This window comes from Peromyscus eremicus, chromosome 13 (assembly GCF_949786415.1).
Source record: "Peromyscus eremicus chromosome 13, PerEre_H2_v1, whole genome shotgun sequence".
NCBI lineage: Eukaryota > Metazoa > Chordata > Mammalia > Rodentia > Cricetidae > Peromyscus > Peromyscus eremicus.
The window spans coordinates 24,543,635-24,557,187 of record NC_081429.1 but is presented as its reverse complement, the minus strand read 5'-3'; the positions used below and the strand labels follow the sequence as shown (position 1 = coordinate 24,557,187).

Genomic DNA, 13,553 nt, shown 5'->3' with positions numbered 1-13,553 from the left:
CTGTTTCACCACAGCTTCATGGCAATGTACTAGCGAAGACCAAAAGCCAAAAATTTGTCTTCATTTCAACAGTTTATCTGAGGTCTTTCGTCACAGTGATGAAAGGTGACTAATGTCCGTGTAGTTAGTTTTGTGGCATTAAAGGATATGTGAGGCAACAACGGCAGGATGGCTGAAAAGGACAAGAAACCGTGAGGGATAGATCTCTTTTGCTTTCATCCCCATTTATGGAGCTGAGTGTGTGTGTGTGTGTACATAAATGCGTGTGCAATAACCATACTCATGGAGGATCATCGGCTCTTTCATCACTCCTGCTAAATCACAGAGCTCCTATAAGATATTGTCTGTCAAACCAAATGTCATTTCTGAGATCACAATTTTATACACACCAATGACTTGTCGTAAAAGTGTATTTTAAAAAATGGAACAGTCCAGTTTTACTTTCCAAATAAATACCTACTAAAGTACAAGGTCATCTCTACACCAAACCAAGGGCGACACTTCCTGTATTGGTTAATGTAGTGAGAAAGCTTATAATTGAAGGTATATATAACCCCGGTGAGTTAGAAATGTGAGTTAGAAATAATTTTGGATTTAAGTTCTAGACTCTCTTTTGTTACTCAAAAATATAGCTACATTTGACATTGACTTACTATAGCTATAGAAATGCTAGGGAGAAGTTAATATATAACAAAGGCACTGGACTGCAATACTTGTTTAAAAAAGGAGCCAAAGGGTGCATGATCTCAGCAACCCTCAGTACATGACATAGGGGCTCTGAAGTTTGAAAGGCATGTAAATGAGAAAGGAAGAGTAGGTTCCTCTGGGAACATGAAAGGACCTGTGATGCCCAAAGCAGCTGTGGTGTCCCCATTCCTCTCCCTGTAGCAGGCCATCTCAGCATCTCTGGGGTCCTGTCTGTTCATTCCAGTGCAAGGAGAGATCAGGATTTTTCCACATAGCCGGGTACCCAGGATGAACCATGGATGGGAAGCAGTATTTTTTTTTTAAAGATTTCTTTTTATTTTATATGTATTGGTTTTTTGCCTGAGTGTATTCAAGTGTATCATGTGTGTGCAGCATCCATGGGGGCCAGAAGAAGGTATTGGATCCTCTGGAACTGGAGTTACAGACTGTTGTGAGCTGCCACTGAACCCAGGTCCTTTGGAAGAACAATGAGTGCTCTTAGACCCCGAGTCACTGTGGAAGCAGGAGTATTTTACTTGAAGGATTTTTCATTGCGTCTAGCAATTCACTCAGTGTGTCTAGAGAAAATACATAGGGTTTTTAAGAGCTGTTAAGACAACAGCTAGGGTTTCTGTAGACATCTGTCATTGTAAAAACATGTGTCACCCTGCTACACATGCCACACTGTTCTTGTCTTTGCAAGATTTTCCCTGCTTATTCAAAAGAACTGTACATCCTGGTTTACTTGCCACCCTGGACTTGAATCTGAGAGCACACTGAGAAGCACACTTCTCAGTGAGGTAAACCACTCTCAGAAATGGAATTGTTTTAGTCTCTGAGAGTGTCTCTAAGGTAATTTTCATAGCACTGTAGTGATATTAACCCCTTCAAGGTTACTTAAGTCTTTCACGTGGATAAGCCTGTTTTATACATTAGTGAAACCTACCTTTGAAACTATTGGATCAGGGAATGCTTAGTAGTGGCTAATGAGTCACTGAATCAAAAATTAAAATTTGCAGAGACTGTGAGCAGGAGCCACGCCTTGTATCTAATTAGAAGCTGGCATGACAGTGGGAAGCCACAGCCTTGGTTGGGCTGCAGCATGTAAGACAGTGCTGTCTGTAATAGACTCATCCCCAATGACACTGAATTACTAAAACACACCTGCTAGAGTTTCTTCCTGGTTCACAGCTTTGAAGAAGCAAAGAAGAGCCCTATACCATGAAAACAACCAAGGGTGAGTGGAAAACTTATAAGTACATCCTTCTCCAGAGAGTTTGGAAGTACAGAATTCCCCAAATGAATAAGACTCCAAGACTCAGCAGACACCCTGACTGCTGTGACATTAAGTCAGACAAACAAAAACAACACACACACACACACACACACACACACACACACACACACACACTCCTGACCCATAGAAACCACAGGGCAAAGATGTGTTCTATCTCTAGCTGCTAATTTTGTAGTAATTAGCATATAAAATAATTTTAAAAATATGAGTTTTAGTGCTAACAAGGCAGTATTTCTATCACAAATACCTAAATACATAGGAGAGACTTTGGAACCTTCTTGTTACTGGTGGAAGCTGGGGGAAGTGTGAAGAGCATCATGGAGAAGGAAAACAATGCTGGAAATATGACTCTCTTGACAGCGCATGCCATTGCTGGGTGAGAAATATGGAGGTATTAGGAGCACCTAGTTAAGAACACCCATAGTAAGCAGAACTTGGATTCCAACTAAGCGGGCTGTCTCAGGACACCATATACCATTTCTGTATGTTAACTAAAGTATTAACTTTTGAATGCATCTTAGAAAGTTCTTTAGGTTTATGAGATGAACATCTTGCCTGCATGTGTGTCTGTGCATCCTGTGTGGGCCTAGTGCCCAGAGGTCAGAAGAGAGCACCACATCTCTTCACACTGGCATTACAGAGGGTTGTGAGCTACCAGCTGGGTGCTGGGAACCAGACATGGGTCCTCTACAAGAGCAACAAGTGCTTTGAGTTGCTGAACCATCTCTTCATCCCTTGAACACATTTTTTTTTTTTTTTTACTCACAGACACAGTTAAAATGATGCTTAATGATGAGATGATACTTTCAGAGACAAATGGCAGGACTTAATTTTCTGAGCATTTCTTTTTTTTTTTTTTTTTTTTTTGGTATCATGTGTGTGTCCTTATGGGTGTGTTTGAGTTTATGTGTCTATCTGCATGTGAGTGTGGTGGCTACAAGGTAACCTCGGATGTTATTCCTCAGGAGCCGTCTGCCTTAACTTTTCAGACAGGGTCTCTCATTGGTATGGAGCTCATTGATTAGGCCAGTCTGGCTGGCCAGTAAACAACAATCCCAGTCTCCACCTCCTCAGCAATGGAATCACAAGCACACACCACCACACTGGATTTTTAAAAAGAATTTATTTTTATGTGTATCAGTGTTTGCCTGTATGTATGTGTGTATACTATGTGCATGCCTGGTGCCTGCAGAGGCCAGAAGAGTGTTTTGGGGTCCCTGGAACTACAGTGACAACTGGTTGTAAGCTGCCATGTGGGTGCTAGGAACCAAACCTGGGTCCTCTGCAAGAGCAGAAAGTGCTCTTAACCTTTGAGCCATCTCACCAGCCCCCCTCACCCCCCCCCCCCCCCGATTTTTTTAAAATGGGTTCTGGTGCTCAAATTCATTTCTTACACTTGTATGGCAGGCACTTTACCCATTTAGCTATAAATCTCCAGCTCTAATTTTTTTTTTTAAAGTCAGAAAGCTAGGTAAATCATGACATGGAAGATGTCAATAAAAACAGGCATTACTTTGGATCTTAGCTTTCCTCCCCACCATGTGAGGAATGTGATATGACTGAGCAGCTGGAAGAGGTCACATAGGTCTTTGTAACACCCACTTTGTCATTTATGTGGAGCTGGTATCTTAAAAGAATAGTGTTTTCTATTTTTTCCATGTATTTTTATTGATTCTTTGGGAATTTCACATCATACACCCCAATCACACTCATTCCCAAGCCTTTCCATGTCTGCTCCTGGCCTTGTGACCATCCCCAACAAAAGAAGAAACAACAAAACAACAAAGAACCCAAGTCCCATTTGTGTATCTACATACTCACTGGAGCATGGTCAAACTCTCGGGGGCCTGTCCTTTATGTAGAACTGAGTCCCTCCTCTTCCGCACCCACCCCAGAAGCCTCAATTGGGGAGAGCTACACTTGAGCACCCTTTTTAAGAGTTCTCTTCTATGGTTTCCTGTCTAGATGGTTACTTTCTTTTTTTTGGGGTGGGGGGTGGGGTAGGGGTAGGGGTTGTCACAAAAGTTTTCCATGTCCCTCTTTCTCAACTGTGTGTCTGCCGTTATTGATATAACAGCCAAAGTAGCTTTCTTAAGAGCAATAATTCTTGGGTACACTAAAAGTACCCAGAAACATAAAGTCCCGTTCCTCATAAAACTGAAAACGAGAGTCTATATGCCCTTTTGAAGCCATGGTCAGTAACTGAATATTTACATAAATGTATTTGCTGTCACCCTCAACCCCTCCTAGGTCTGTATATCATAGGCTGAATGTGTGGATCTCTAACCCTGCCTAGAAAGGCTCTCTCTCTCTATTCCAGCTAGATGAAGCCTTTGGTGTAGTGCGAATGTGAACTCTGGGCTAAACCATCCAAGACTGAAATCATGCCACATGGAAAATTAGAGCTTTCAATGCATTTGCCATTTTTATTTCGCGATGCGGTGACATCATTCACGACGGGCTGTGATGCAGCTGACAGTGTAATGGAGAATATATCTTTCTGGAGGCTATTTATAACTAAACACTAAATAGTTTAATTACAGTGGAAATTCTGTACAATTTAAGGCTCGGCTCTGAACTAGATTGTAAATATGGACCAGATTTGTAAATAAAACACCTTTTCGTTCAAGTAAAAGAAGAAAAAAATAATCAATGAACAAAATACGAAGAAAAGAAAAACAACAAAGCAAAAGTAGCCCGACAGATATTCCTGGAGTGAATTCTTATAATATTGTAAACTAACAAAAATACAGGTTTTCTTCCCCAAACAATGATAATTTACATATTGAGGATTTGCTTAGGTAATTCTGGGAATCTTTCTGGATTGAACGCAACCAGAGCGAATGACTAGGAAGAAATTACATCAATGTGCTAAAATCAGTTCTACCTTATAACAAATTAGAGACACAAAGCAAGATTGTAAGCATTAAATATTTCTAGAGGGTCAGAGAGTCATTACTGCTTATGGGTGAGAATAATAAAGCCAGATTAGACAAGGACAAGATTCAAGTTGTTCACTGAATAAAATTGGTTATTGGCACATCTAATCTGGGGTAAATCTGACACACCGGACCTAGACGGCTGATAGCATTTTAGGGTAATTAACATTTATTTGTAAACAGAGAATTTGTCACCTATGAAACTGCGATTTTGTTGAGACTTTAATAATAAACTATGAAAGGCATGAGTTGTTGATGTGTTACATGAGATCACGGTTTACACTGTTGGTTATGAACGTGCAGGTAGAGTTGAAAACAGAAATTTTGGTGAAAATTAAAAGTGCGGTTCTTTTGTGATTTTTATCATCGCTTCATGCAGTATCATCAGTTTAGTGATGTTGACTCGGATTGCTTTATGGTGGGAAGATCTCTCTGCCAGTGTCTTTCATTAACGGTCAAGGTCAGTTCTTCTGGAATTTTCCACAGACAGATGCAAGTCAGTTGGGTTAGAAGAGGGACCTCCACATAGGCTCCGGTTTTCCTAACGGTTTATATGACTGGGTTCATGTGCAAGCTAAGTTATTCCTGTGGGAGGAAAGACTGCGTTAGTTTCTCATTTGAAAACATCCGAGTACTTACAGAAAGTCCCGTGGAAGTGAAAATGCTCAGTCCGACGGGAAGCTGTTATATGACAGCATAAAATTACGTCACCCAAGTGGCCGAAGCCCATTGGAGGAAAAAAAAAATCTTTTCTCACTCTTACTTTTTTTCCATCTTTCAAGAATCCTATTAATTTGAATCTGAGTGAGTTTAGCATTTTCTTTTCTTATTTTATTTATTTATTTATTTTGGTTTTTCGAGACAGGGTTTCTCTGTGTAGTTTTGGTGCCTGTCCTGGATCTCGCTCTGTAGACCAGGCTGGCCTCGAACTCACAGAGATCCTTCTGCCTCTGCCTCCTGAGTGCTGGGAGCAAAGGCGTGTGCCAATGCCGCCGGATCTTTTCTTATTTATTTATTTTTTTTAAAAAGAGGCGTTACTCATTAACCTAAATGCTTCAGAAACAGATCTAGACAACCTCTTTTCGATGTCTTATTTTAGAAGTACATGCGTCAGTAGCTGCAAGTGCATTCAGCATTTACAGTCCACCTAGGGATGCGCACGGCCACCTGAGTTCCCGCATGGCAGGTCAGTATACATGACAAGGCTGTGCACACACAGAGGGCAGAGTCTGCTCATGATGCTAGTCACACAGATCAGCAAGGCATGCACTTTCAGGAATAAAACAGGACCACAAATCCGCATTTCTGCCTCCGTTGGGGACAAAATAGTATACGATGGGGCAAGTCACTCACAGAATACAGGAAATGTAAGACACTCAAAAGGAAAGTTAGTGCTCAGTTTCAAACTAGATCAGTCGGAAGCATAGACATTTGTCTTGGAAGAGCGCACTTCTAAGGACGATGCTGTCACCCAAAGCGTGAAGGAGTACGGCTAGTTTTTCTACAAGTGGGAAAACAAATTCAGCTTCTCAGGAGAACCTGCTGCTTTAGTTTTTAACTAGGCCACCCGGCAACTGAAATCAAATTTGATAATTCAAATTTGGGTAATGAGAAGAATGCAAAGCCCAGACGAAAAGAGCAGTGGTGAGACCCGGCAAGCAAGGACCTTGCTTTCCCTTCCCCTCTAGCTGGCGTGGGTGCGAACACAGCTCTGAAAATGGAATCTCCACAGCAGAGGCACCCCCGGTACCCACACACAGTTCTCCATCTCCTGGATAGCCAGCCCCACAAACGCCAGCGAGAGAACAAAGGAGGGGGAGGGGACGGGGCGAAGGATGGGAGGGAGGTGCCCCATGCCACATGCCAGCCGAGGCAAGCCTAGAGAATCAGCGTCACCTCTTACCTCTGGTCAATCCTCTCCATCTTCTGGTGTGATTTCTGTCTCTTTATGGACCACTACTTTGGTCACTGACATGTCGGGGTGCTGCTCTTTGGCCTCTTTAATTGCCTGAGCCAGAGCCTATCCCCAGGAAATCACAGAAGGGTAAAAACAAAAAGGAGGTGGGACATGCATGAGCAGTAGCAAGGTGTAGACTTATGAGCTAAATCTATACCCACAATTAACAATGAGGTACAATGATTACAGAAGGATTCAAAAATCATATACTGGAAAGTTAATTCAGACACTATTTTAGAATACATGCTGAACTAGAAGATCAGCACTGGGAACCAAAAGGCCACTGTGTTCACATTTACTTCTCTGTCAGAGCATTTACCATCTCATGTGTACTACCTGGTCATGGTCAATGTCAGCATCTCCTGTGATGACTATTCGCTTCTCAATTCTTGTCTCTGAAATGCCTCCTTTCACAGTCTAAAAGGAAACGGAAAGGCCTCTGTGAGTTACTCACTGGGGTAATGGCAGGTGGTGGAAGTGTGAGGTGCCACTGTCGTTCACTCTCCCAGAACTGAACTAGCAGTCTACCACAGGCATTCAACATGTTGACTTTCAAAAGCAGAGTTCTCTGGGTTTAGTAGGCCCAGTTTCTATGAGATCTACTCTATGCCAGAAGGAATCCTCCGTAGAGACTAGCATAGGATGACAAGTTTATGGTAGAGACAGACGTTTCAAAGTTGACTTTTAATACAGCTAGCTCGACATCTGATAGGCAAGTAATAGATTCCTTGTGCAGCCCAATCTGTCAGAGGTTTTTGACGGCCAATGCCTTTCTCCATCTGTCAAGAATAATGCTTGTCCACTTACTTTGGTGATGTGTGTGGTGGTGGTGGTACTTGTGGTTTCAGATGTGATCGTCTGTGCGCTCATTAGCACACCTGGCTCCAGATCTGCCCCAGGATCAACCTAAGCAGGGACAGGGACACACACAGCACATGGTGTGGTTACATTTACTCTTCATAGGACTGTTTCATTCTTCAATGTAGTACAGTGACTGAGTGAACACAGCCCTCCCCATATGAAGACCCAATCAACCCCAGACAGAAAATAATCAGACACCATTTGCAGCCAGACGGAATGTGTCCAGATATTGGCTAAATATCAGAATATAACAACCACCACCATAGCATTTACCTTGTTCAAGGTAGCGTAAGTCATCTAGAGATTATCTAAACTATACCTGAGGATGTCCATATGTGTTGCTAGAGTTATCTCCAGTCCTGCCTGGGCTAGCAGCCACTCAAACTCAAATAAACACAGACACATATTATTTAAACTGTTTGGCCTAATGGCTCAGGCTTCTTGCTACCTATTTCTTATATCTTAACCCATTTCTATAAATCTGTACCTTGCCACGTGGCTTACCGGTACTTTACATCCTGTTCCTCATGGTGGTGGCTGGCAGCATCTCCCTGCCTCAGCCTTCCACTTCCCCACCTTCTCCTCTCTCTTTGTCTTGCCTATACTTCCTGCCTGGCTACTGGCCAATCAGCACTTTATTTATTAACCAATCAGAGCAACACATTCGGAGCATACAGAACATCCCACAGCACATATGTTATGAGGGAATGTTACACTATTCTAGCCAAGGGACTGGAGCATCCGCGGATGTATGCATCCATAGGAAACCCTGGAACCCACTCCCTCAGAAGGAAGGAACAATCGCTTCCCATAATCATAGCCCCATTCAGGTAGAACGTGGGAGCTCTAGGAGTGAACTCTAGGCAAAGCTGCAGGCAAGGAATGTTAACAAATTGAGATCTTAGAAATGTGAGTGGTGGGTGGCCCACTCCTCTTTCTTGTCCATAGCTGCACACCCAGGGTTCTGAGACTTTTCTATGCCAAGGTTATCTAAAGCCTTGGTTAAGTCACTGTGGTGCATGCCTTTTAATCCCAGCACTCGGGAGGCAGAGCCAGGCGGATCTCTGTGAGTTCAAGGCCAGCCTGGTCTACAGAGTGAGATCCAGGAAAGGCACCAAAACTACATGGAGAAACCCTGTCTCAGACAAACAAACAACAAACAAACAAAAAGCCACAGTACCGCACTGTTCTTGACAGAGACGGTTTAGATGCAGGGACCTCTCAGCCTCTTGGACTGGTACCGTGAAGTTACATGTGAAGGCATGACCCCGTAGAGTTGTCTTACCTGTGATGACTCGTATGTGATGGTTTTTGTTTCTGTGTGTACTACTGGCACTTCCTTGGTAGAGATTTCTAGCTTTACTCCTCCTGGAGAAACACTGCCCACACTCATGCTTTCCATCTTCATCGTGGAGGACTGTGCCAGTGGGAAGCAAGGGGGAGGGGTTATCATCGAGGTGTGCACCCAATTTGAACTTCTCTCCCTTCTTGGTGTCTTTGGTACTTTTGTTCATGGCCAAAGTTTCCGTATTGAATGAGGAGGTAAGACAAGGATCACAGTACACCATAAATCCACATCAGCCTCCCCAAATCACAGTGGTGTTGGCATAGGATGTTCGAGGCAACAGAAACATTTTAAAGGAAATTAAAAACAATCTGCTCCTCCTTCTCAATCTCATATGCAAATTCTGATTGAATTAAGCCTGTAAACGAGCTTTTAAGTTAGTAATGAGGGAAGATGAGGCCAAGTACCAAGTCCTCAGTCACCACCCACCAATGTGTGGAGGATCTCAGTAAAAGGTGATAAAGAAGAAAATTCTGCAAGTTGGAGGAATGCTTTCTGGTCCTTCTGGAAAAGTACATGGATCAGAAATAAATATCAAGTGTTCTTTTAAAAATCTTTATTTCAGCCGGGCGGTGGTGGCGCACGCCTTTAATCCCAGCACTCGGGAGGCAGAGCCAGGCGGATCTCTGTGAGTTCGAGGCCAGCTTGGGCTACCAAGTGAGTTCCAGGAAAGGCACAAAGCTACACAGAAAACCCTGTCTCGAAAAACCAAAATAAATAAATAAATAAATAAATAAATAAAAATAAAAATCTTTATTTCATTGGTGGTGGTGGTGTTGGTGTTGGTGTGTGTGTGTGTGTGTGTGTGTGTGTGTGTGTGTGTGTGTAGGTCAGAGGACAGCTTTTAGAACTCAGGTCACCAGGCTTGTGTGACAAGCACTTGTTAGCCACCAAGCCATCTTTGTGGCCCTCAGATTTTCTAATATCTAATCATTGGTTCCCCATGTTTTCTGTCAGTTTTAATTTCAATGACAGAAACCACTTCCTGGAACAATACATCATCAATACGAGTTTTTATGCTTCTATGTGACCCCACATCTGGATAAAAGCATGGAGGCCTTTCACTGCCATGCAAAGTCAACAAACAGAGAGGAAAACCAAAGGCCCTTGCACGATGAGGTATCAAATCAAGTGTAGCTCTGCTTTCCACCTGAGAGTTACAGTAACTGCTGTTTACCTCAAAATGAGATTTCTGTTCCAAAGCCTCAGAAGGGTGCATGGCCACCACCTGCTCTTCCTCCTGGGAGACAGGGGCTGGCTGTTCCTGCTCGGGGACAGACTTGTCGGCCTCCTCTCCTCTTTCTTCCTTCGCTGCTGCTTCTGTCACAGAAGAGGCCTCCTTCCCTTTCATGCTGTGAGGATCTGCAGGTGTGGACTCCGCTGCATCCACACCATCCCCCTCCGTGTGAGAAGCGTCCCCGCTCCCACACACACTCATCACGCGCCTCTCCTCCACCAACACTGTCTCCTGCAGCACCTTCTCAGTGCCGAGGGGCTGGGAGGGTAGGGTCGATTCCACCTCAGTTTCGATGGACTCCGTCTTCGTTTCCAGTTTCTGTTAGGGGAAGAGCACAGTGTCGGCGTGACCCTTCATAAAACAAAACCAACAAGGCCCCCAAAGCTGCTGCTCACTAGGATGTCCAAAGCCGGCATCAAGAGCTCATATGCACAAACACTGATGGAAATAAAAGTTAGCTTTCGTTCCTTCCACCAGCTCTGAGGTGTGCCTTTCAACGCACGCACACACACACACACACACACACACACACACACACACACACACACACACAGAGGGACCTGCACAGCTTTCTCAGAGCATTGGCAAAAGAAACAGAAAGCAATAAAAGAGGCAAGTGGAGAAAAGGAGAATGGAAGCTTCGCTGCACAGTCGCACTGGCTTTGAACGTGCTCTTAGACCCAACGGATGAGACAAAATGTGTCCAAAGGTTAAATGCTATTAAAATTTCCTAACACAATTGCTCTTGAGTACAGGATGCACATTCCTGAAGTGGGATGGGAGGTATACGACAGACGCATGCAGCAGCAGCAGCAGCACAAAGGACCATCACTGGGGACATCTTTTGAGATGCAGGAAGGCAAGGTCCCTGGGATGCAACACACAGACACACACGTGCCACAGACTCACAAAGCAAAGCAAATGGGGCACATTCAGAAACACCAAGGCGGGGAGGAGGAATTGGCCACCTGCACCCAGCTCTGGGTAGTAGATGAAACCCCTCCTATGAACTCGGTGGGTTTTCGTGCCGACTCTAACAGACTGAGGATCTCCGAGCCGTCCATGAGCTTCTCCCCAGAAGACTGTTTAGTCTGAGTGAACAGAGAAACGAGAGTCAAGAGCGAGAGAGAGCGAGAGAGAGAGGAGAGACGCCTCTGACACACGGGTTCGCAGCTTGCTAGACAAAACTGGAGGCAGAGGGGAAAAAAAAGGGAAGGAGGAATGGAGGAGTCCACGTACAGAGCTCGGAAACAGAAAAGAATGGGGCAGAACATAGCAAACTAGGTGACCGCGAGCCCTCGTGTGCTAAAGCAGAGAGTTACTAGGTTCAGGGTGGCGCCGATGTAAGCAGGTCATTTTCCAACCCCCCAACAACCCCCCCCCCCCCCCCCCCGCCTTAATTGCAAGCCACAGCAGCGTTATCACGGATCTTGGGAACAGGCAGCTAGAAATAAAAAAAAAAGGAAAAGTGTTTTAATGCTGACGTTTTAAGACTGCAGTATTGATTTAATCATGGAAAAATAAAAAAGCCGGGTTGGCTGCTCTCAACATAAAGTCAAGCGAAACGGGAGAAGGCTCAGGGTGGAAGGGCGCCGTTGGAAAAACTGTCATGCTGGAATCTTAAGCTGTGCCCGAATGAGAGCCACTGGTTACCACCACTTGGGATGCGGACGACTCAGTGACGTAGTGAGCAGTGGCCACCGTAAAGGCCGGCTCCTGGGAGTAGCGCCACTCAGACAGGCTCTTCCTGCGTGGGCCGAAGGGCCCCACCTTCAACACCTCACATTCGGGCACCTGCTGCGGTTTGCTGCTGAACCGGGGGTGGGCAGGCACATCCTCTCCCAGCTTTGGAACCTTCTGGGCATCGTCTTCCTCAGGGCTTTGCCGCCGAGATTCAGCTTCCTTGATGGGCGCCAGGGATTCTGACAACCTCCGCTTCGGGGTCTGGACCTCGGGTCCTCTTCTGGATTTCTCATCGGCCAGGGATTCCAGGACCTCGTATTCCACCAGCAGGGGACCGACCTTCAGGGCTTCGGCGGCGGCAGTGGCGCCTCTATCCACCTTCTGCAGGGCTTCCAGGGAGGAAGGCTGGGCGGCTCTCTGGCCCTCTTTAGCTTTCCCAGTCATGGAAACAATTCTTCCAGAGACAGTATCGTAGGATTTCCCTAGCGTGTACATCTTCTGCTTGTTCTCTTCTTGAAGCTGCATTTCTCTGGCCAAGTCATCGAAGCCATGCATGTCAATCATGCTAGATTTTAGCAAGTCGGCTGGGATCTCACCAGTTTTACTGCTCACGGTAACCACCTTGTAAGTCACAATCTTTTTCGAATCACCATCAACTACCTCAGTGGGTATTTTGTCTACAATAACCCAATCCTCTGTGCCCTATATTCAAAATATAAAAGCTAAATTAGAAAAGCTGATAGTGTCTTGTTTATAAAAGAATCCTTTACAAAAAAAAAAAAAAAAAAAAAAAATCAGGGCATAAGCTACACTCCAGCATGGGATAGGACTCAAGCAAAGGGTGGCCGCCATCATTTAAGAATTATGGCTGGGGTTGGGGATTTAGCTCAGTGGTAGAGCGCTTGCCTAGCAAGCGCGAGGCCCTGGGTTTGGTCCTCAGCTCTGGGAAAAAAAAAAAAAAGAAAACAAGAATTATGGCTGGAGTCCCCTCTCACCTAAAATCTATTAACTTCGACCCAGAATACATTCTGTGTGTGTGAGTGTGGAGGGGGGTGGCGTTGCAATTTCACATTTCTTTAAATAGGAACATATCTTGGCAATGAATTTTATAAGAAAACTATTTGACCTTGTGGTCGGCAGCTGGTTGTTTTTTAACTTAAGATTGGATGGTATAACTGAACTACTCAGCTTTATACATGGAGGCACAAAAGACAGTTTTCCTTGTTTGCTGTTACAGAGTGCTTCCCATAGCGGTATTTCCACAAGGAAGTGGAAGGTGTTCTCCAAGTTTCTGTAAATACCATTTCCCATGTGTGCAAATGTATTTCCTTATCTAGGGAGGTCCATTCATGGCTATACTTAGTATCAATGCACACTGGGTGCACCTGTAGCCAAGGTGTTGTGATGGAATTTCCCCTGATGGGACACTACTGATTGGATCCTTTTATAAATAAGACTTAGTGGTCCGTAGAGTGTTCTGATCTTAACTAGGAACTGCGGTTCGATGTCTCAGTAATTTCTCTCCCACTTCCTTAAGCGTTAGTTCC

General features: G+C 44.5%; 1 protein-coding gene across 6 annotated transcripts in view; it reads right to left on the bottom strand.

Moving 5' to 3' along the window:
• Positions 1 to 4,390: 4,390 nt before the first annotated feature.
• Epb41l3 (erythrocyte membrane protein band 4.1 like 3) overlaps positions 4,391 to 13,553 on the bottom strand; it is a 145,408-nt gene continuing 136,245 nt past the window's right edge. For 4 of the 6 annotated variants that reach the window (XM_059278630.1, XM_059278629.1, XM_059278632.1 and 1 more), the window contains exons 15-20: positions 10,264 to 10,641; positions 9,027 to 9,158; positions 7,688 to 7,786; positions 7,217 to 7,297; positions 6,827 to 6,943; positions 4,391 to 5,508 (exon numbers count right to left, since the gene is read on the bottom strand). In XM_059278630.1, coding sequence (XP_059134613.1) covers positions 6,833 to 6,943; positions 7,217 to 7,297; positions 7,688 to 7,786; positions 9,027 to 9,158; positions 10,264 to 10,641 — 801 coding nt within the window. In that variant the 3' untranslated portion in view covers positions 4,391 to 5,508; positions 6,827 to 6,832. Of the gene's footprint in view, positions 5,509 to 6,826; positions 6,944 to 7,216; positions 7,298 to 7,687; positions 7,787 to 9,026; positions 9,159 to 10,263; positions 10,642 to 11,291; positions 11,415 to 13,553 lie in introns of all 6 variants that reach the window. The other 2 variants (XM_059278634.1, XM_059278633.1) reach the window with 2 other exon arrangements.